Source organism: Magnolia sinica, chromosome 12 (assembly GCF_029962835.1).
Source record: "Magnolia sinica isolate HGM2019 chromosome 12, MsV1, whole genome shotgun sequence".
In the NCBI taxonomy this organism is placed as follows: Eukaryota; Viridiplantae; Streptophyta; class Magnoliopsida; order Magnoliales; family Magnoliaceae; genus Magnolia; species Magnolia sinica.
Window position 1 is genome coordinate 69,662,403 of NC_080584.1, and position 21,913 is coordinate 69,684,315.

The window sequence follows — 21,913 nt, forward strand, 5'->3', positions numbered from 1 at the left end:
GATCGTTCCTTTTAAAATTCAAAGGTGCATTTCAAGTCCTATCTTAATTTTTCAATCGGGCGAAGTCTAAAGCATCATCTTAGATTATATGGTCGGAGCCCCTCCGGGCTAAGGGCTACTGCCTGCTCTAATTCACCTCTGGGGACAGTAGAGCATTTATTTTTAATATGCATTTGCAAGTTGCTTGAATTTCCTTTGGTTTCATACCTTGGTTTCATACTCTTACAAGGAGTCTTAGTCTGCAAGCATGAAGGTAATTAGGGAGTTTTTGTCTTTATAGGTCCATCAGACCTTTGGGGTTTCTTGCCTTTAGGGCTCAGGCCCCTGACTCCATAACCCCTTTGGGGGTTTCTTACAAACAGTTCTTCATGTTTAATTGTTGATTTTTTTTTTTTCAAGATTATGTCCATCCCGTTGAAGTCCCGTCCTTGGCTTCAGGGCCTGTCCCTAAGTGTGGTCAGTACTCCATACTGTCAAGACACAAATGTATCTCCCCATGAATTTCAATTGCATGTATACTCATCACCGTAAGAATTGAATTCATCAAGCTTTCCCCAGCCCTTTCATCAATGGATTCCTGATGTATATGAAAGGAAAAATTCTTACATCTGCACCTGAGAATGCAAAGGACAAGACAACCTATTGATACCCATAATGTCCAAGGAGCCGGATGGGATAATATGGAAAGTACTCCTAGAGGTCGACCATGAGAAGACTAGTGCAATCCAAAGCATAGATCACGGGTATCCTTTGGAGAACCAAAACGCCTCCACTGCCTCCACCATCAGTCCAAGAAAACTAATGAGCAGGTGCATAATGTCGATCCATGAAAATATGGCCATGCAAAAACGAGTTTAATAAACTATATATACGCTTTTTATGAAAAAAATAAAAATAAAAATAAAAAATAAAATAAAATAAAATTTAAAAATAACAGAAATAACTTCCAAAAAATCTCCACTGAGTAACCACATGCCGAATCATTATTTTTATAAATCCTAATTCTCCACCCATGTGTGTCTGTTCGACTATCTTTATACCATGCATCCGATCCAACAACGGCCCAAAAGTGACTCTACCACACATACAAGTGTACGAATAACTACTACAATTACTAATACATACCTCAGGACTGGTTTTGAGTTATGCTAAGCGATTCCTTTACCTAGCTTCAAGCTCAGAAAGAGTCACCTCATTTATAGAGCAATGTGGGCACTCGATGGTTGATCGATCTGATTCACTACCATGGGCATCCAGCCCTTTTGCGGGAAAATCTAATCCGCCATAGCTCTTCCCACCTAAGAAAGCCGGTGGCGCCGGAGTGTAGAGAGTCGTGGAGTAGCTATTGAGCATGAGAACAATTGCCGACATGGTGGGACGATCTGCTGCATTTTCTTGAACACATAGTAATCCAATATGAATGCATCTTAACATATCACTTCTCGTGCATGATTCACCCAATGATGGATCCATCAGTGCTACTGCATTGCCTTCTCTCCAGAGTCTCCATGTCTACACAAAGTCATAACCCAGTCATAGGTTAATGTAAGGAGAAATGATCATCTCCCTATATGAAAATGAGGCTGATCCACTCAGTAGGTATGCCATATTTTGACAGTTATCGTCCATTTATGTTGACAATGCCTCCCACTGGATAGGTGGGCCAGCCTGGTTTTTGCCTCAGGTGATCATCAATTTCAATCACCGATGATGGAATTTACTTGTATGGATCGAAGATCCGAGGGTTTTCTTACTCACGTAGCCAAGAAGATCTTGAGCAGAGTCCAATTGATAAAACGAACTGTTCCTTCGACCACTCACAATTTCTAATAACAGAACACCAAAACTAAAGACATCAGATTTAACAGAGAAGTGCCCGCGCATCGCATACTCTGGCGACATATATCCGCTGAAAATTACAAGCAAATGTTAGTTTGATATGGGTTTGTTTGGATGCTTTATTAAATCAAAATGCAATTCCTTCTATTCAGTTTAGAGGAAATGACCAATGTGGGTGGCACCATTTTAATTCCTAAGGAGGGGGATTCCTAACTGCAATACCATGAATTGCAATTTGGATTTGAAATAATAGTAAATGCAATTTGCAGGCTATTTCCTAGCTACGAATTAAGTGCAGGTAGCTCCACTTTGGTCATTTATACTTTCGTCTATCTGATTTATTACAATTCAGTTCAAGTGAGCACCCAAATGAACGTTTAGTATCCATATGTATGTGTTTCGTATATGTAATAAGATCAGTTAGAATTCATTAGCACATTTTACTTACTATGTTCCTACGATTTTTCTAGTTTTGCCTCGAGTTTGGTCCACTCCGAAAAGCCGTGCCATGCCGAAGTCTGAGATTTTAGGGCTCATCTCCCTGTCTAATAAGATATTGCTAGCTTTTATGTCACGGTGGATGATTCGGAACCGCGAATCCTCGTGAAGATAGAGAATTCCTCGTGCAATTCCTGAAATTATCTTGCGACGGGTCTCCCAAACTAGTTGTGCACGTTTGGTTGGATCTGTGTCCAAGTCAAATCACATGTATTAATATCTCAAGAAATGGTACAGAAATTAGTGGTGTTTTAAGCTACTCAATTATGGGTGTCCCTATCGAACTGAATTGCGATTTTCACTCTGATAAATTGGAAAACCTAGCATTCATGTAGTGCACTTGGACCCAAAGTCGCAATTACCTTACGTACAAAGTTGACTTGAAAAGATTTGAGGGCCACCTCCACATTTTGATTACTTGTTAACTGAACTTTTGCAGGGTCCTTACTCTTGCTCGGGTGGTAGACTCTCAGGAGTTTCAATACCCGGTCAAGGGTTCGAGTACCCATAGGTGGTGAAATTCCACCAGCGTGAGTGTGTAGGGATGTTAAAAATTTAAATAAATTTTTTTTAAAAAAAAAACCCTAAACTTTTGCATTTGGGTCCTTACTCTTGCTCCGGTGGTAGACTCTTAGGAGTTTCAACACCTGGTCAAGGGTTTGAGTACCCATAGGTGGTGAAATTCCACTACGGGGTGAGTGTGTGGGGGTATGTGTGTGTGTAAAATAAAAAAATAAAAAATAAAAACTGAACTTTTGCAATTCATTTCACTTGTGCATCCAAACATTGTGCATCCAAACATTACTTACAGAAGACATGACCAAAGTGGGGCGGGCACCATTTTTTGGCAACATCTGAATGCATAATGTCAATTCTCGCCATTTTAAGGTGGACTTGGCAGAATAGCAATTGCAATCTGGTAAATTACTGTATATTGCAATGGAGGACGGATCCAGTACAAACGTTTCTAGGATAAGTTTAACATACAAATCGACATGTGGGGCCGCCATGATGTTTTAATGAAATCTATTCCGCTCAGGTCTGACCCTCATATTTTCCTTGGATCACAAAATCAGGCCGATCCAATACCTATATATGGGCGCAACCATTTGGAATCATGTCTAAAAACACAATCACGTGTTGCCATCCCAACTGTATGCTGTGGTGTGGATCAGCTAAGCCTGAATCAGCCAGATTTTTGTGCTTAGAAGATAACACTAGCAAACACACTTGATGGATGGATTGGATGTCAGTAAAACATCAAGGTGGGCCCCACACATTGATTTGTATGTTAAGCTTATCCTAGAAAACGTTTGCATTGGATCCGGCCTCATTGCGATTTCATTCAATTGAACATCCAAACGCAACCTCCTACTGAATCATATTAGTGTAATTGGACTCACCAAACAGAAATGTGTCAAGGCTCCTGTTAGGAACATACTCATACACTAGCAGCTTCTCGTCTCCTTCCAAGCAGCAACCCACGAGCCTAACAAGATTCCTGTGTTGAAGTTTGGCAATCAGTACAATCTCATTCTTCAACTCATCCATTCCTTGTCCTGAATTCCTCGAAAGCCTTTTCACCGCTATTTCTCGCCCATCCAGCAGTTCACCCTACAAGCACATCAAGAACAATTACTAAAATCATGAAAGTTCCATGGGGCTTGATCCGGGCCCTGAGCCATTTATCTACCAGTGATTCAGGTAACCAGTTCAGTTCCAATTAAGAAGTAGGCCTGGACTAGCCCAAGTATAAAAGATTTTAACCTGATTCATGGACCAAGCTCAGGCCCACTTCTAATTATTATGACTATTAGTGGTATGAGTCAGGTTAGATCAGCGCAAGCATGACCTGTTTACTAAATGGGCTGAGAATTACATTTAGTTGTAATCAGGTCTTGATGGAACGAACCAACCCAACCATGAAATGAGCAGCCCGAATGTCTGTTGTCCCCGCCCCGCCCCCCCGTGTTACTGGAAAAAAAAAAAAAAACCAACCAACCCAACCAGACCCATTTTACAGTAATCGGGCCTGGCTCACCAGAACTGACCCAATCTAGCATTGCCATGCTTGGGTTTAAGAATGGAATATGGAGGTAAAGGTATGCCAGCCCAAGCCCAACTCATTACCCATTAGCTTGGACCAAACCCACCTCAGAAATGGATCAGGTCAGTTGACCCATAGGATGATCAAACACCCTACAGAGGAAGCAGGAAATTTCTTCCCTACCCACAAACTGATAGGACCTGGCCTGACCTTCAGGCCAAATGAATAAATGGACCAAATGTGGTATTGCTAGAACCAGGCTAGTTACCTTTCCTAACAAGGTGCAGCTAGCGAGGATACAAGATAAACAGTATTAGGACATAAAGAAAGCAAGTCTTACCTTGTAAACAGGACCAAATCCACCTTCCCCAAGCTTATTTGCATTAGAGAAGTTACCAGTTGCGGCCTTAACCGTATCCAAGTCAAATAATAGCGATTCAACATTGCTAATCTCCTCTTGAACTACATAAATGAAGAGCGTGATTTAATAATAATAATAATAATAATAATAATATGGCGAATTAATTTCTAACAATCAGCATATTTGTGAATGATTAATGAAAGGACCTTAATTTAAAGGTTTTTTTTTTTTTTTTGTGTGTGTGTGGGGCCAACCTGATACATGGCTCTGATGTCCTGCAGACATGCCAGCTTAGAACGTTTTAGATGCCCATGCTATTTATTCATGCCTATGCTGTTTGTTTCTTACCTTCTGGCGTTTCCTTTGTCTTTCTCTTTAAAAGATAAGCACAAAGAGCAAAGAAGATCACTAAAGAAACAGATATGGGGATGGCAATTGCAAGAGCTTTTTCCAACGATTTCTTCCTTTTCCCTGCTCCATCAACATAGAATAAATGCTCATATTAGCCTTCTCAATTAGCTAAGAATCTATATTGACGTAGACAAATTATAATTAAAGTGGTGATTAGCGACACACTTTCTAGTGTGGCACATATGGGGGATCCATCTCTGAATGTTCTCTGATGCCTCACCTACTCATCAGGTGGGCCACACGTGGTTTAGAAAAATGGAGGGTTAAGAGTAAAACCACCAACATTTTGAACTTAAAGGTACGCTTCTGGCTAATTCTCGTCAGGCAAGAAATTCATGGTAGACCACACTAAATGAACCTGGCCTTGGGGTGGCAAGGGGTCCAGTTGGCCCATGGATCAGCTGGCCTGGCCTGCTTCTGGTGGGTTCGAGTCTAGCTAAGTGGGTAGTGGGTTGGGCATGAGATGGTAATGTGGTCCATTTACGGAAAATGAGTTGTACTTGGGTTGAACCCCGTCTGACTCGACCAATCCATAAAGGTATTAATGGGCTTGGGGAGATGACCTCACCATACACGACCCATCCACTATGTGTAAGGACTCTGATCTTTGTAACTCATTTGAGACCTTGATTAAATAAATTAACAATTTGGTAGTTCTTTTATTAACAAAATCAAGCACTTAGCCCAATTAGAAGGAGCATTTTTGGTAGAGGGATAAGTTAGTGGATTGATTCGTCACACCACAATTATTATATTTTTAGCAAAATTCACAAAACTCGAGAAGTCTCTATCGGCAATTTTCAATCAAATTCTTTATTTTACTTCTTAAATTTTATCTAAACAATGAACGAAACAGATCAATCTTATGATCATTGTTTCGATCTGTGAGTAAGTTTTGATGATAGCGATCGATTTTTGAATGAGATTCTGCAATAAGGATTATCAACAGTGAGAAATCCATTGCCTTAGTCTAAGGAAATTTGAATCTATGGATCTTAAGGCTGAATCGTATTAAGGCTTCAAATTTTATGTTGATCTGACGAATAGATTTTCCGTAGTGATATGCAAATCATATGGTTATTTCAAACTATCAATTTTAGATTCCAGATATTTCAAATTTGAATTCAACTATGAAAAAAAAATCATTGGATGGATTCTACCCAACTCTATGATTAATGGGAATCATTAAAACTAAGGAAGAAGAAGAAATACCCATAATTTTTAGAAAAATCAGATTGTGTAACCGACATAATCCATTCGACTTTGATCGATCAATCAAAGAGGACACTTTTTGTCCATATACCAAAAAACCTTAATTCATAACCCAAAGATTGATCGAATTCGAGGTTCGATTGATTGAGGTGATCCTTGAGCTGTCTCAATTAATCGAACTCATTGACTGAAGATGACCAGATTCGTCCAGCAAGCAAGTTGATTTTAATCAGACCAAGTTCGATCGATCGACGAGTAGGGTTCAATCGATCGAAGGTGACCGAAAAATGTCCAAAGACCTTAGATGTTTTATTTGAATTTCGTCAATCGATTGGAAGATTGATGTGGGGCCCTTGAGTTGGCTCGATCAATCGACATCATAGATTACCAATTTCCTGTTTTAGCTTTCAATCTTTAAAGAATTTATGTTGGGTCACCTAACTTTGATAAAAGGTGGACCTCACTTGGTGAGATAGTTTAATTAAATCTTGAATCATTCTTTTAGGAATTCAGATTCTAGATTTAAAAGCGTATTACTATATATTCAAACGGATTTAACCACGAATAGGTAAGTGAATCCCAACGTATCTTATACTTCTACAGTTATGATAGGAGATATGTTTGTAATGATTGTTATGATTGATTTCTTATTGTATTGGTACAATAACATGCCAAGATGATTCTTCTGTATTAGTTCATGATCTTCATGATCTATGACTATAAATGTAAATTGAATAAATGAATATGTAAACCATTATAATTATTAAACAATTGATTCCTCTTGAAATAAGACATATATATATCAACTAATTATGTCGATTCATAGACATTGAGTATACATTAAATGCATCAATTATGAATGCATGCACACCTGGTACCTGGGTTTTTGGGAGATTTTCCTGGATGGTTACGCCTAATAGATTCGTTACTAAATGTTTACAATAGTGTAAGCCTACTCAAGGAATATATGTATGATTACTCATGCCTACGTAGGTGGATGTCTGACGGGTACTGATTACCCATACCTACCTACGATGGATGTTTAGATTATAGTTTACAGGTTGACGAATATCCAACCTAAGAAAGTAGACGATCATCTCACTTGACATGCATCTTATTACATAGATACATCGATGCCCATATTGCATACACACTATTTCAGTTGATTGTGCTAGCATATGTTTTGTTACTATGAACCATGCTGGGTTCACTCATTAGCTTGACCAACTAACATCGTGGATTAACAACCGTGTAGAGACAAGCGATGCGAAATGATATAATCTGGTACCGAAAAATGAGGCCAGGTTGATAGATGAAACTCAATAGCAATGGCCGTATTTGGCAGAAGATGAGCTCCTAGCATTAGATGACTGAGTTGATTATGACATTGCTTATAGGAGATTTAGTTTCCGCTCATTTCAATTATTACAGATTTGATTAAATTTGAAACATGTTTATAGCCATGACCTCGTTACAGGAAGATTGATTATTTTGGTTGAATAAAGTCTCAGATGGGTGGACTTAGACTAGTTTTAATAATTATTTTATAAATGAAGAATGTTATGGATTGAGTGTTAATAAATGTAATGTAAACGGTTAGATATATGAATGTTAATGTGGTGATGATCTAGAATACATGTAAATTGTGTCTCTTAATAATTATATGATGGTTGAATTTACATACACTTAGTGTACAAGTCATATACCATATCTAAAGTTTAAGGGTGCATACTCTTTATCTGAAGTGAGGGGTGTGATAAATTGAATCTTGAATTTTGATGAGACTCAAGAATACGAATTATTTGGTTGGTTATGATCGGGGTAGGCTCTGCGAATCAAAAGTGGCTTCTATCCAACCAAACAGTTCTTAGCCTTCTTAACGAATGGATTGAACTTGGACCTTGACCTGACCTATTGCCACCCTTATCCGGACGTGGATTGGCTAGTGACCTGCCACTAGCCAATGGTTAGTGGTCGGTGATCTATGGGCCCAAACCATGATGTATGTATTTCATCCACACCATGCATCCATTTTTCCTGATCATTTTATGCCATGAACCGAAAAATGAGGCCAATCAAAATGTCAAGTGGACCACATAACAGGAAACAATGTTCATTGAACAACAATATAAAAAAGTTCTTGGGTCCACGAAAGTTTTGAATCAACTTGATATTTGTTTTTTTCCTTTCATCCAGGTCTGCATGATCTAATCAATGGGTTGGATGTCAAGTAAACATTACAGTGGAGCCTAGGAGATTTTTAATGATGAACATTCAATCAGAACTGTTTTCTTATAGCGTGGTCCACCTGAGATTTATATCTATCTCATTTTTGGGCTCAAGCAATAAAATGATTTGGAAAAATGGATAGATGATGTGGATAGAACACATACATCTTGGTGAGGCCCACAGAACACCGACCACTAGCCACCTGGCTAGTGGCAGCGTCACTCACCAAACCCGTCCCCCTTATGCATGCCTAGGGCTGCTAATCGGTAGGGTCCTATAGTTCACAGACCTGAACCGAACAGGTTCTCCCTTTTCAGGCCTTGGACTCGGATCCAATCAGTTTGGGTACCTGCTGTCTGGCTATCCATTAAGGTCTTTCAACCTTGGTTTCGAGTCAGGGTTTGGGTTGGACCTTTAGGACATCAAACAAGAGCATTTACATGGTCAAGCTTGCCTAAATAGACGGTGATGAGTGTCGAATGTTGCATCTCAGACCCCAGTAATTGCCTGATTTTACGTACATGATAAGGTTTAATGCCATATTTTAATCGTGTTTTTATTACAGGATGAAATCAGGAGTGTGTACTGAAAGATAATGTTAAGAACATGGATTTGGCACTCCAAAATTACCAGAGTACGGGATGGACTCTAGAAAACCAATAGTGAAGATTTTACACGCCTGGGATTGAGGAAAGCAAGGCAAAGGGGCTCGAAAAGGGTCCAGAACGCAAGATCACATGTTTCCCGCCATCCGATCAACTCGAAACTTCATACACGTGATGGGGACCATAAATTAACCGTACATATTAAATTTCAGCCATTGACGATCTCGGGAAGTGGTCTAACGGCCAGATCAGCCCCTTAATTCATTAAGTGGGGCCCGCTGGATATCTGGATATACATCAATTTTGGTCCTGACGGTGGAAATAATATGAGAAAAAGGATGGACGGTGCAGATTTCTCAAAAACATTACAGTGGGCCCTGTGTATGCAGAGTGTGCATCGTGCACACTTGCACCAGCTGTGCACCGTACCCGTATCTCGGTCAGCGCCAGTGCTGACTCGCAGTTTCTTCGTCGAAAACGGCAGAGCCGTCCAGCGTCTCCGCAAGCCGACCGAGGTCGTCGGTTGTGGGGCCCACCTAGTGTCCAAATGGACAATCCAAACCGTCCATCCGCTTCCTGGGGCAGTTATAACCATCGCCTAGATGTCCGTTTGGTTCCATGCATGTGTATGGATGTTGATCGCTGAAAAACGCAAAACGGACGGTGAGTTCAAAACTCTGTGGGCCACCGCAACTCTAACTCGAAATTGGGCATTCCTAGCCATTTTTTCATCCTCCATGCAATGGACGGAGTGGATTATTGAAATAATTATCAAAATGGGTCCCACCATTGCCACAGAAGTTGTTTTCGCGTCCGCGTAAAGGACGACCGCTGGCCGTTTTTGCGAAGGATTGTGGGCCCCGTACGTCACCTGTACGGAAGATCTGAGCCGTTCATCGTGTAGAGGGCCATGAATACTACAAAATCATGCTGATATTTCACTCCCATGCGTACACACGTGCGCGGTACAGTGGCCACAAATGGACTGCTCTGTAATGTTTAAAACTGATCTTTTCGTGATTTCTTCTGTGGGCCGCGTCAATGGACGTTCAAAACCACCCATTTTTTACTGAAATTTCGTCCTGAATCCAATGGACGGGATAGATTTTTCAGAAAATGCCTCTGTGGGGCCCACCGATCACAGCTGCGAAAATTTGTACTCCGAGTCCTTCTACGACTCGGCCACCGATCCCAGCCATCCAGCAGCTATAAAAGGGGAGTTTTGGACGTGAGAAAGGCATTCAGAACCAGGGGATCCCAGATCTGGACCAAGGGAGAGAAGAAAGAGAAGAAAGAGAAGAAAGAAGAGAGAGAGAGAGAGAGATTGTTTGGTTTGACGTTTTTTTATGAATTTTATTTAATATTTTTTTATGGATTTTATGGGTCACTAATCTCTCACCTAGGGCTGAGATGAAGTCCCTAATTTGATTAGCTCTTGTATTGGTTGATTTACTTTGAATTTCAATTAATTTGTTTCTTTCTTTAAATGGGCTTTATGGGTTTAAATTCTATACTTCTCCATCTATGCACTTGACCAAAGTATATATATGGATGTTGTTTGGATGCTTATTATAGGTGCTTGTGTCTGATCAAGAACAGGTTTCCTATAGAGGAAGAAACAGGATGCTTTAATGAATTGTACATCCCTTATGCCCGACCAAGGATATGGGATATGTCATTCATGGCATTGCTTAAAGGAATTAGACAGTCTGTATGCCCGATTAAGGACACAGATTGTGCTTTCTCTATTTAAGTGGTATCAATCTAGATCAAGGTGAATCAACAGACAAAACAAGGGTTAGGATAATTAGGGGTGGATTCGAAAGTTCTAGTGCTCTCTTTCTGATTGAATTTTCTTCCCTATTCTTAATTTATTTTTTTTTCCCTAAAATTGTGCTTAGTAGTTCATTCCATTATCTGTTGGATTAGTTAAGGAGAGTCATAGATTTGAATTGTGACAACCAGTCCTCGTGGGAACGATCTCGTAATACGTACCATATCTGCATCTGATTCGTATACTTGCGAGTTTAAATATCATTTAAATCGTGTTGGTTTAAATAAAACATCAGACGGATTAGAGACGAGCCAAGTGAAAACTCATTAAAGACTCATCTGAGTCTTCGAGTCCACCTGACTGGGGGTCCTTACACTTAATCCGGTGGTAGACTCTTAAGAGTTTCAACACCTGGTTGAGGGTTCGAGTACCCATAGGTGGTGAAATCCCACCATGGCGTGAGTGTGTGGTGGTGTGGGTGCGTGTGTAACAAAAATAAAAAAAATAATAATAATAATAATAAGAAAGAGTCCACCTGACTGGCTCGACATTGAGTCAAGCCCTGTGTGAAACCCATGTGTGAAATGAATTCCCCATAGGCATTAGAAACCCTAGATCAGACCATATGGCCTTGAAAGAAAGCAAAGTCAGACTCCATCTTGCCGAAAATAGAAGTTTGTTAAAAAGATAGAATGAAATGACAAAAAATGGGACGACGGTAGCATTTATTTTGGGTTACATCCCAAATGTCTTTATTGACTTACACAAAATTCACTTTTCTTAGTGTAGGTAAGGTGTATATGAGAGCTGCCTGCTCTCCCTTGAATGGGCACAACCCAAATATCACACTTATCTAACAATCCTAACCATTCAATTGGAAGATCCTCACAAAGATTCTTAAAATTATACTTATCAAAATGAAGGGTTATGATTGTAGAATCAGTGTACATTTTTTTACTATGGCCGATCCATGGTAGGACCCAAATAAATGAATGGTTGGGATTTGTACACACCTGCTTCATGTACGAGAACCAAGTCTCTAAATTTTCATTGACTTCAAGTAAATAAGCAAACAAGAAAGTCCATGTATTGTAAATTCAAGGAGTTGCAGCTGGACTCAGCTGGCGGTAGGCTGGCCCAACACAACTAGAGCTGATTGAGTCGAGCCGGACCGAGTTAGGGCAGACCCAACTCGATCCGGTTTTGAAATAGAACTAACCCAAACTCCACCTGACTCGGTAACGAGTCCAGCATGCCTGACCCGATCCGAGTCCAGGTATTGCCCGGACTAATCTGGACTAAGTCCGAGTCGGTCACAAGTACCAAGTCGGCTCCAGTCGGCACCAAGTCAGGTTGGGTACAGCAGATATCCACGGGGTTAATATCACAACTCAAAACCCATGTGCGCGTGTCATAATTGCAGCCTCTTCATGAAACATTAAATATGAGTGTGTGTGTGTGTGTGTGTGTGTGTGTGTGTGTGTGTGTAGAGTTTCGAATCGAGTCGAGTCAGTATCCAGTGGGATTTTGAGTCAAGTTACTGGGTAACCCAAAGTTGACTCAGTTTGAGTTCGGACTGGATGAAGTCTACTCGATTTGGATCGACTCACCAACTAAGTTCGGATCAAGTCGGGTGTGAATGAGTCGGACAAGTTATGTTTGATGTCCCGTGCCCAGCTCTAGGCCCAATCCATGAGATAAGCACATGACCATGTTCACTAGCTCCTAGCTTATGCTCATACCCCAACCACCCCACCCTGGGTCAGACCGAGCATTTACATGATGTGGACTCAAAGAAATCTGGGCCTCGGCCTGGCACTGACTTGTGACTCGGTGACTCAGACCTACTCATTCAGTCCTGAATTGAGTAGAGATTTGGCCTAGTCGGGGGCGACTCAACAGACTCAGGCCGAGTCACCTTCTATTCTCAATCCCAACTCCGTCTAGTCATCTATCCTTAGGGTCCTGGGCCTTTGCCTATGCTACTGATACGAACCTTTGGTTGAAGCTGTAGATGTAGAATTCACCAAGCCATCCACAGGTGGTGGAGATGTTGCAGCCGTGGAAGAAGCTCCATGGAAGAAGGGATATATCTCATACCTCAATATACAATTGAATCCAAGAACCCGCCCACCTTGCTTCCCACTACAGCATGATGGAATGTCCCCAACAGCACTTTGTAGACATGCATCACAATCCTCTCTAGAAATGTCCTTCGTGCACTGCACTAGCCCATATATATTTTGGTAGCTCGTCAATCTCTCCTCACCCGTCACAAACATTCGGTCATCGAACGCAGCCCGCTTCGATAGATTATTCATCATCTTCCCCAATAACACATTAAAACGATCTGGGTCTGTCACATTCATTGTATTCCACAAGTGAACCTTCTTATCCAGTGTTAGCGACGAAAAGAAGTACACATTCGAATACCGTAACAAGCACTCATCGTACCATATGATGCCTTGTTTCTTCCCCACACAACGTTGCTCAATATCATCGCTGGCGGTGTTGATGCAGCTGCGGCACTCGGCGTGTGTGGTGTCACCTCTGCAGAGAACGAGACCGTAGACTTTGTTTGGGGTACCGCCGGCGGTCGTGTTGTAGAAGCCGGTAATTGGGCCATTTGTGGTTAATGAAGGGAGGAGATAATTGAGGTTGTTGTGGTATGTGCTGTTTTTGGGGTAGTTAGATGAGTTTGAACATATGTGGTATATGTAGTCGGCTGTGATGGGAGTGTATAGAGAGAGTAAGGAAGAGAAGAGAAGAAGAAAATCAAAGGTTTTTGAGGAGGGAACCTTCATGTTTGTAGCTAACAGTGGAGAGCAGTAGATGGGAGACTTTAAAAAGAGTAACCATTTCTTTTTCTAAAGCCGGATCCGCTGCAAAGTTTTGTATATTAAGCTTAATCTACAACATGGTGTGTGGGGCCCACTGTGATGTATGCATGACATCCAATCCGTCGATCATGTACCTCCCCTTATGTTCTATTAATGTCCCAAAATCACACGGATTCAAAATTCAGGTGGGTCACTCCATGAAAAATATTACTTAAAAAAAATAAAATTGTGTGGTGCAGCTCTGTGAGCTTTGGAATGTTATGGTTTTGGGGTGTCCATTCATTATGTTGGGGCACATCTTCTGAATGGATTAGATGGAATATATAAGACACCATGGATCCCACACACCATCTGCAAGACTTTTAAAAGGGGGTGTTCCAATGAGACTTTTTTCCTGTTGTGACGTCCACCTGAATTTTAAATCAACCTACTTTTGGGAACTAAGGAGAAGATGTGGGGCACACATGTTGGACGGATTGGATATCATGCAATCGTCATGATGCTTGTGATTCAAGGAAAAGCTTAGGAACTATCTTCCTTTTATTGCACATGTTGCATGTAATTATGTCAATCTAAGCCGTTGTTTTAAAACCTGGACCGTACCTGATTCGAATCCTTTGGTGGGGTTCGAACCAAACAGTCCAACTGGATTTTATGCTGACAGCTTCTTTAGAGCGTACCACATCCAATTCCTGCAAAAGGTCGTCCCCACTGTTTTGATTGGAAAGGATCAGGCCTATACACTTATTATGTGTGTACCTATATGATTAATGGACCGTCCTGATTTTTGTGCCTGATTGTTCTTCATGGTGGACCAACCTTTTGGACGGGTTAGATGTCATGTATGGTACCTCAAACGAAACAAAAACTCTATACTGATGTCCGGGTCGGTTAGGGTCTGAACCCAGGGACCGTCCTTTTGATCACCATCTATTGGATTTATAGAATCATACGATCAGCATGCTTTAAGAGATCGAATATATCCATGATGTGGCCCGCAATTTGGATGATCTGGATTGGCTCACGTGTCACCAGCTTAGAAATGATGAAAAAACGCACTAGTTTTTGAGCCTCTAATGGAAAGTTGTGACAGTCCAAGATAATAAATATTCCTGATCGTATCCAGACAACAGATGAGGCGGCCCGCATGGAGTAATTGTTTCAACTCCCAAGCGGACCTTTGTGTTGTCTCAAACGCAATTAATTGGAGATGAAAATACGTGTAACTAACTGCGTGTGGATTCAACTGTGGTGTATGTATGACATCTAAACCTTCCAATTGGATCGGCCTGATTCAACTGTGGTGTATGTATGACATCTAAACCGTCAAATCGGATCGCCCCCTTGTGAAAATAAGATAGTCCCAAAATTATGACAACACCAATGATTATGTACGCCACATGATAGAAAACAATCTGCAACCACCCAAAAATCTTAAAATTCATGTAGTGGCATACTTAATGGTTGGATCAAAAAGATTTTTTGTGCATTACATTTTTATTATGGTAAATACTGTTAGGCCCTTTGGATGCTATAAATAGAACAAGGCAGGCCCCACACCTCAATTGGTTGTATTTACAGCTTCTAACAACTGTCTAATTTTTATTTTTATTTTTAAATAGCTTTTCACACAAGTACACTAGAAATATCACCACCTTTTATATATTATTTTTTTACACCTAAAGCATGGCTACCTTCTTTCTTAAATTAAAATGTTTCTAGATACTTTTTTCAATTTCCTATGCATCCTTAAACTTTCTTTTATCATTAGTCTTTGGCAACCTCTTCCTCTGTACCACTACACTCGGCGATCTTTAGTACTTTTCGACTACTCTTTGGTAGAAACGCCTACCTTGGAAAAATATGTTCTTCTTCTTCCCTCTACCTATTATGTTGAATTCGGTTGGTTTGGAAAAAAAAAAAAAAAACCTTTGATGAAATTTGATTAAAATATTATAAATATTCCACTTTAACATATAAGTTTTTCTTTCTTTAAAAATTCGGCTTCGTTATGTCTTTTGTTAAGAAATTAATATAAGGAAAGAAAAGAGATACAAAACTCAACTTTTAGAAGATGAGTTCTTCTTTTTTATAAAGCTTATGCTTAAATGGGTAGAGGAGAGAAATATGAAATGCCATGTTTCGAAAATTGATTCTTCTTCTTTCTACAAAAGATTAGGGTTAGATTAGGCTTTTGCCAAGAGTTGGACTTTGGGCCCGCTTTTGAAAGGCTAAATGGTGTTTAAATGAAATGATTCTAATGTCATTTGAAATTTTGTTAAATTATCTTTCGAACAAGCACAAGATCGCCCCAATCCAACCTATAATAAAATAGTTATCACTAGTTTTTGAGAATCATGTGATGTTGAAAATGAGAGCAAAACCTAATAGGACCTTAGATCTAACTTTAAATAGTTAAATAATATCCAAATGAAATAATTCTAAAGTCATCTAAAAGTTCGTTAAATTATATTTCCAATAAGTGTAAGATTGCCTAGTTCGAATCTGTAATAAGAAACGTATGACCGTTTTCATTGTTGCAACACATGCATGATGTATTATCTAAATAGTGATCGTTATTTAAGGCCCATTTTTTGAAGCTCAAACAATTTTAACATGAGAAGATTCTAAATCCATTTGTGGGGTCCTGATGCAAGGAGGGATGTGATGAGGTCGATTCCCGTCTCCCTCGGTCAATAATTAACTTGAATCCACAAGCCGTTCTTGAATATACACGAAGTTTTTCAAATTCACGAGACAAAATAAGAAATTTATAAGAAGTTTATTAATTGAATTATCCTCATAAAAATGAGTTTAATCCTTTGAAATAACCTTAAACAAATCCTAAAAACATAATTCAAGAGTTCTAAATAAACTAGGAAGCAAATTTAAAAAATCAACCTATCATCGATAGGTTGAAATAGAAAAAAAGTGTCCCCATAGATTTAAATAAGAAATTATGTTATTTTCAACTTGTCGACCCAATCTGTCAACACGATCTGTCAACCTATCTAAACTAGCAGAAATCCGCCAGCAGTGATATGGAATTTTAATCAAAATTTCAACCTATCAAATAGACTTGTCAACCAATTAAACTATGCTAAGTGTGTTCGATCCTTCTTGGCTTCTTTTCTTCGGTCCATCTTAGCCATGAACGAGTTTGCAACCCATTCTACATCAGTCCCCTCCACTTCAAAAGAACTCATCCTCGAGTTATTTGTCAGATTCGATTTATGATACTCGTACACGTTCGCCGCATTGAAAGTGCATGAAATCTCCATATCTTCAGGAAGATCAACAACATAATCATTGTCATTGATATTTCGGAGGATCGATACTGGTCCAATTTTTCTTCACTTATTGGCTTGCTCTTTGTACTTGTTGTTCAAAGCTTGCAACTTGGCTTGCATATCTAAATGAATACTCACGATCCGGTCTGTCATATATTCTGTTATAATTCTCATGCCATGGAGCTTGTGCAAAGGGAATAAGTTTAATGTGTAGCGGGGCACTTGACCATAAACAATTTGGAACGGGACTTCCCTGTCAAGCGGTTCACCATATTATTGAATGAAAACTTCACTTGAGACGAGACCAAATCCTACTACTTCGGCTTAGAACATAAAATACACTGAATGAGGTTTCCTAATGTGCGATTCACAACTTCGGTTTGTCCATCAGTTTACGGGTGGTAAGCACTACTGAACTTAAGTCACGTACCATACCGATTCCACAAAGTCTTTCAAAAGTGGCTAATGAACTTCATATCATGGTCAGAAGTAATAGTCTTCAGAACCCTATGTAGGTTTATGACCTATTTGAATAATAGATTCAGTTCTTATGTTGCATCAATGGTCTTCTTACATGGGATAAAGTACTTCATCTTTGATAAACGATCTACTACCATGAACAATAAATCCAGGTCATGCTGAGACCAAGTACAAAGTTCATAGATAAGTCATTCTAAGGACCGTTAGGCATAGGTAACGGGGTGTAGAGGCCCGTATCCTAAAACTGCCCCTTGGATGTCTGACAAACGTGACAATGTTACACACCACTTTACCCACGTCTCATATCAATTGCAGCCAATAATATTGTTCATCAATAAGATCCCACGTCTTGTCTCGCCCAATGTATCCACCAAGGTCACCTCCATGTAGCTCTTGGATAATCTGCTCCCTTAGAAAATATTGGGGAATGCAAAATTGATTCCCTTTGAAAAGGAAATCTTCTTACACATGTGGTCATTGGGATGACCCTCTTAGCACATCATCTATGCGTCCTTGAAGTTTTCATCCTCGGTATACATCTTCTTGAGATAATCGAAGCCAACTAACACATTGCTCATCGTAACCAATAGTAATGCATGATATCTAAGTGCATCAGCCACCTTATCTTGCTACCTTAACTTGTGTTTCAGAACGAACATGAATTTCTGCAAAAAATGTCACCCATCTGGCATACACACGGTTCAAGTTACGCTAACTATTAATAAACTGTAAGGCTTGATGTTCAGTGTAAAGAACAAACTCTCTCTGAATTAGATAATATCACTAAGGTCGCAGCGCTTGAACCACCGTGTATATCTCAAGCTCATATGTCGACCATTTATTTCGGGCTTCACTGAACTTCACATTGTAGAAGGTTACCGAACTACCTTCCTCTGATAAGACTCATCCAATCTCGACATATGAGGTATCACACTCAACCTCAAACAGCTTATCGAAACTAAGAAGAACCAATATGGGTATTGTGGAAAATCGATACTTGATTTCATCAAAACTCTTATCAGACTCATCGGTCCATTGAAACTGTCACTTTTCATGCAATCTGAAATAGGTGCGACTACAGTGTTGAAATTTCACACGAATCGACGATAGAATGTCGCCAACCCATAAAAACTCCTTACTTCATGAATGTTTGTTGGAATCGACCATTCACTGATAGCTCGCACATTTTCACCGTCCACACAGATGCCCGTTGATGTCACAACAAATCCTAAAAACAACCAGCTATCCGTTAAAAAACTGCACTTCTTCAAGTTGAGGTACAACTTGTTAACTACCAGAACCGTAGTACTTGCCTAAGATGTTCCGTGTGCTCTGTCTCACCCTGACTATATATCAGGATATCATCAAAATATACTACCATAAATCTCCTAATAAACGACTTCAGCACTTGATTCATTAGACGCATAAAAGTGCTCGACAAGTTCGATAAACCGAATGGCATGACCAACCACCGACACAACCATTCCTTGATGTTGAATATCATTTTCCACTCATCACCAAGTTAAATATGAATCTGATGGTACCCGCACCCCAGATCTAGTTTAAAGAATACCTTGGCACCTTCTAAAATATCAAGCGTGTCATCCAACCACAGTATCAGGAAGCTATATTTAATGGTGATCTTGTTAATTGTCCGGCTGTTGTGACATGTATATGCACCAATTCCCATCATTCTTCGGCGTTAATAAACCTGGCATCGTGCATGGGCTCATACTCTCTCTTAAAAGACCCTCAGAGATCAATTTCTCCACTTGCCCCTTAAGTACTATGTGATGTTAGATATCCCGTATGGGGGCAATCCATCAGGTAACTCTTCAAGCTAAATTTCTTTGAATTCGTTCAACAACAACCTTAAACTTAGAGGAATATTTAAGGGCTCTCGATTTCTCACCATTTACCAGCACGGCGTACACATCATCGATTTTCTTGGATTCTTCCATGAAATTTTGAATGGTTATGAGGAAGCTCCCCTCTACTTTAAAAGCTTTGGGGTGGTTCTCTAATGCCATGTGAGAAAGGATTATCTTGCGACCGTCCTTGACGAAGACGTTGCCATTGTCTCACCCTCTGTGGGTCATATCACGGTCCGATTGCCATGGTCAACCGAACAACCTATGTCATTCTTTCATGTTAGCTACACTACAAGGTATTTAATCTTTATAATTTCCACCCATTGAAAATTAGATAGTACATTGTTCAGTTACCTTGGTGTCATTCACCTTTTTTATCTAGTCAATCGAGAAGGGGATGGATGCTTTATTGTGGGTATCTTCAACTTGTCCACCATCACCTTCGAGACGATGTTCTCCTTATTGGCACTGTCCATGATTACATCACAAAACTTGTCATTGATGGTACACCACGTACAGAATATATTATGCCAATATTGGTGCACCTCCTTCCTTAGAGTGTAGAATAACTACCTCTTGACCAAGGATTCGTCATGACCCTTGGCCCAACCATTCTTCGTCACTTGCTCTTTCTTCAGCGGCTTATTCATTCTTATCAAATCCAGGACCTTCTTCCGTTACCTCACCTCCAGTACTCCCTTCGTTAATGGCTAAGTGGGCTGTGAAGCATTGAGGATAGGTGTTTGATGTTCACACCCCAAGTATAGGGTTGTGATGTAGTAATAAACTCGGTAAGACCGAGGTCGAATCCACAGGGACCGAAACCTGTACGTAATCTGAAATTAAGTAGAACTAGAACTAGACTAAGATGAAATCTAAACTGAATGAAATTGAGGGAATAATTGTGAATAGATTAATTAAAAACTAATAAAAATAAAGGTGGGAGCTAGGGTGCCAAGGATCCACTTGTAGCAATTGGGAAGCTACCTTGCATTAATTCAAGGACACAACTGGAATCAGAGTCCTATCTTATCCAATTGGTAAGAAGAGATTTGTCAGATCTCTGAACTTCTCATAAATCTAATCATCAATAGATACGATTGTGTAAATTTGGAAGTGATTCCGTCACCTAACCATGCCCAAGAGGCTATGGTAAACAACAGTAATTTACCAAACTCACAGCCAATCATGAGAGAATTGTGAAAGTTAGGAAGGGTTTCGTCACCCAACCATGCCTAGGAGACAATGGTGAACAATAGGGTTCCTAAGTTCACAATCTCAATACATAAAAGGAGAATATCTCAAGCTATTGTAATTTGAGTCACAACAAACCATTAAAAACTAAAAATATTTCTTATAATCAAACTATAATCCAGACAAAGTTCACTAAACATGAATCAAAGCAAAATAATCATCCTAATCACACTACAAGCTTCACCTTTTAGCCCTAGCTAAGAGGCTTAGCCGATCATAGACATGAGTGACTAAAATCTCTTAATAAAATAACTAAATAAAAGGAAAGAAGAAAAACTCGTTTCACCGGCCCATGCTCCACGCGTCGCCTCCACGGCTGCCCACTGATCTCCCGATGCCCCGCTGTCTATCTCTTCTCTTCTTTTATAAGCTGATGAAGGTCGGCTACAAGCATAGTCGGTGGAACAGCTGCTGCGAAATCTGTTTACGTGGCCAAGAAGCATGCAAGTCACGCCATGCGTAAGAAAAGGACCCATCTTGCGTTGATGCTTGGTGGGGCCCAGCTTTTATGGTTACTGAAGAATCAGGTCTGTTCACTAGTTTCTTGGTATTAATTTAGGCTACTCTTCCAAGATTGAAGTGAATTCGAGCTTTGGGTGGACCACACCATTGCTCAACGTGGCAGCTTGTTCCTTGCTCCGCGTTTTTGAATGACTGAACGGGTGCATGAAAATGACTGGGTTTTGGTTGAAGCCCTCCTCTGAACATGATGGACGTCTCGGATCATTCATTTGGTGATCGTGGTGGGCCACCTCAACTCCCAGCGGACGGACAACGTTCAGTCTACGCAAATTGCTTACGCTGGTTCTTGGTGGGGTCCACTTCATTTGTCCTTTACAAAATCCATGCCGTCCACCGGATTCTTCTCGAAATCCCATTTGAGAAGGGACAGTTTTGGATCCAAAATGTAGTGGCCCATGAGATCTTTGCTTCCACCATTCATTCTGCGTTTAATCACTTCCTTCTTGTGTGTGCATGCATGGTCGCAGATAATCACCATGGCCACGGTAAAACTTCTTCTCTGGACGCAATGGGCGGTCAGGATCAAGCTTTTGGAGCATAATGGTGCCCCACCGAATCTCGTCCGCAGTCTCTATATCACACCAGAAGCAGAGTTTCTGGTTTGAAGAGGAGACGGTCAAGAGATGGGTTGACCATCTCTGTGTTGTCGTGCTCGGCTAGTGCACTCATGCACTATGCAC

At 40.3% G+C, this 21,913-nt stretch overlaps 1 protein-coding gene across 5 annotated transcripts; it reads right to left on the minus strand.

The window, feature by feature from the left end:
- Positions 1 to 961: 961 nt before the first annotated feature.
- On the minus strand, positions 962 to 14,031 carry LOC131221610 (cysteine-rich receptor-like protein kinase 34). 5 transcript variants are annotated; one of them, XM_058216894.1, is made up of 7 exons: positions 12,973 to 14,027; positions 5,094 to 5,216; positions 4,725 to 4,846; positions 3,741 to 3,951; positions 2,288 to 2,525; positions 1,759 to 1,909; positions 962 to 1,512 (listed from the first exon to the last, which is right to left on the minus strand). In XM_058216894.1, the coding sequence occupies exons 1-7, from the start codon at positions 13,778 to 13,780 to the stop codon at positions 1,162 to 1,164; spliced, it is 2,004 nt and encodes a 667-aa protein (XP_058072877.1). In that variant the 5' UTR covers positions 13,781 to 14,027; the 3' UTR covers positions 962 to 1,161. The 5 variants fall into 5 exon arrangements, with proteins under 5 accessions (XP_058072877.1, XP_058072881.1, XP_058072878.1 ...); XM_058216898.1 differs by lacking the exon at positions 12,973 to 14,027 and adding an exon at positions 12,756 to 12,843; XM_058216895.1 differs by lacking the exon at positions 2,288 to 2,525 and having other exon boundaries at positions 3,779 to 3,951; positions 12,973 to 14,030.
- Positions 14,032 to 21,913: the final 7,882 nt, after the last annotated feature.

What these genes read in the sequence shown, in the direction of transcription:
- LOC131221610 (XM_058216894.1), bottom strand. Translation starts at nt 13,780, where the DNA reads ATGAAGGTTCCCTCCTCAAAAACCTTTGATTTTCTTCTTCTCTTCTCT. An exon ending in GACAAAGGAAACGCCAGAAG is followed by an intron (nt 4,847 to 5,093) that starts GTAAGAAACAAA and finishes TCATTTATGTAG; the next exon opens with TTCAAGAGGAGATTAGCAAT. An exon ending in CCTTGACACATTTCTGTTTG is followed by an intron (nt 2,526 to 3,740) that starts GTGAGTCCAATT and finishes ACTTGGACACAG; the next exon opens with ATCCAACCAAACGTGCACAA.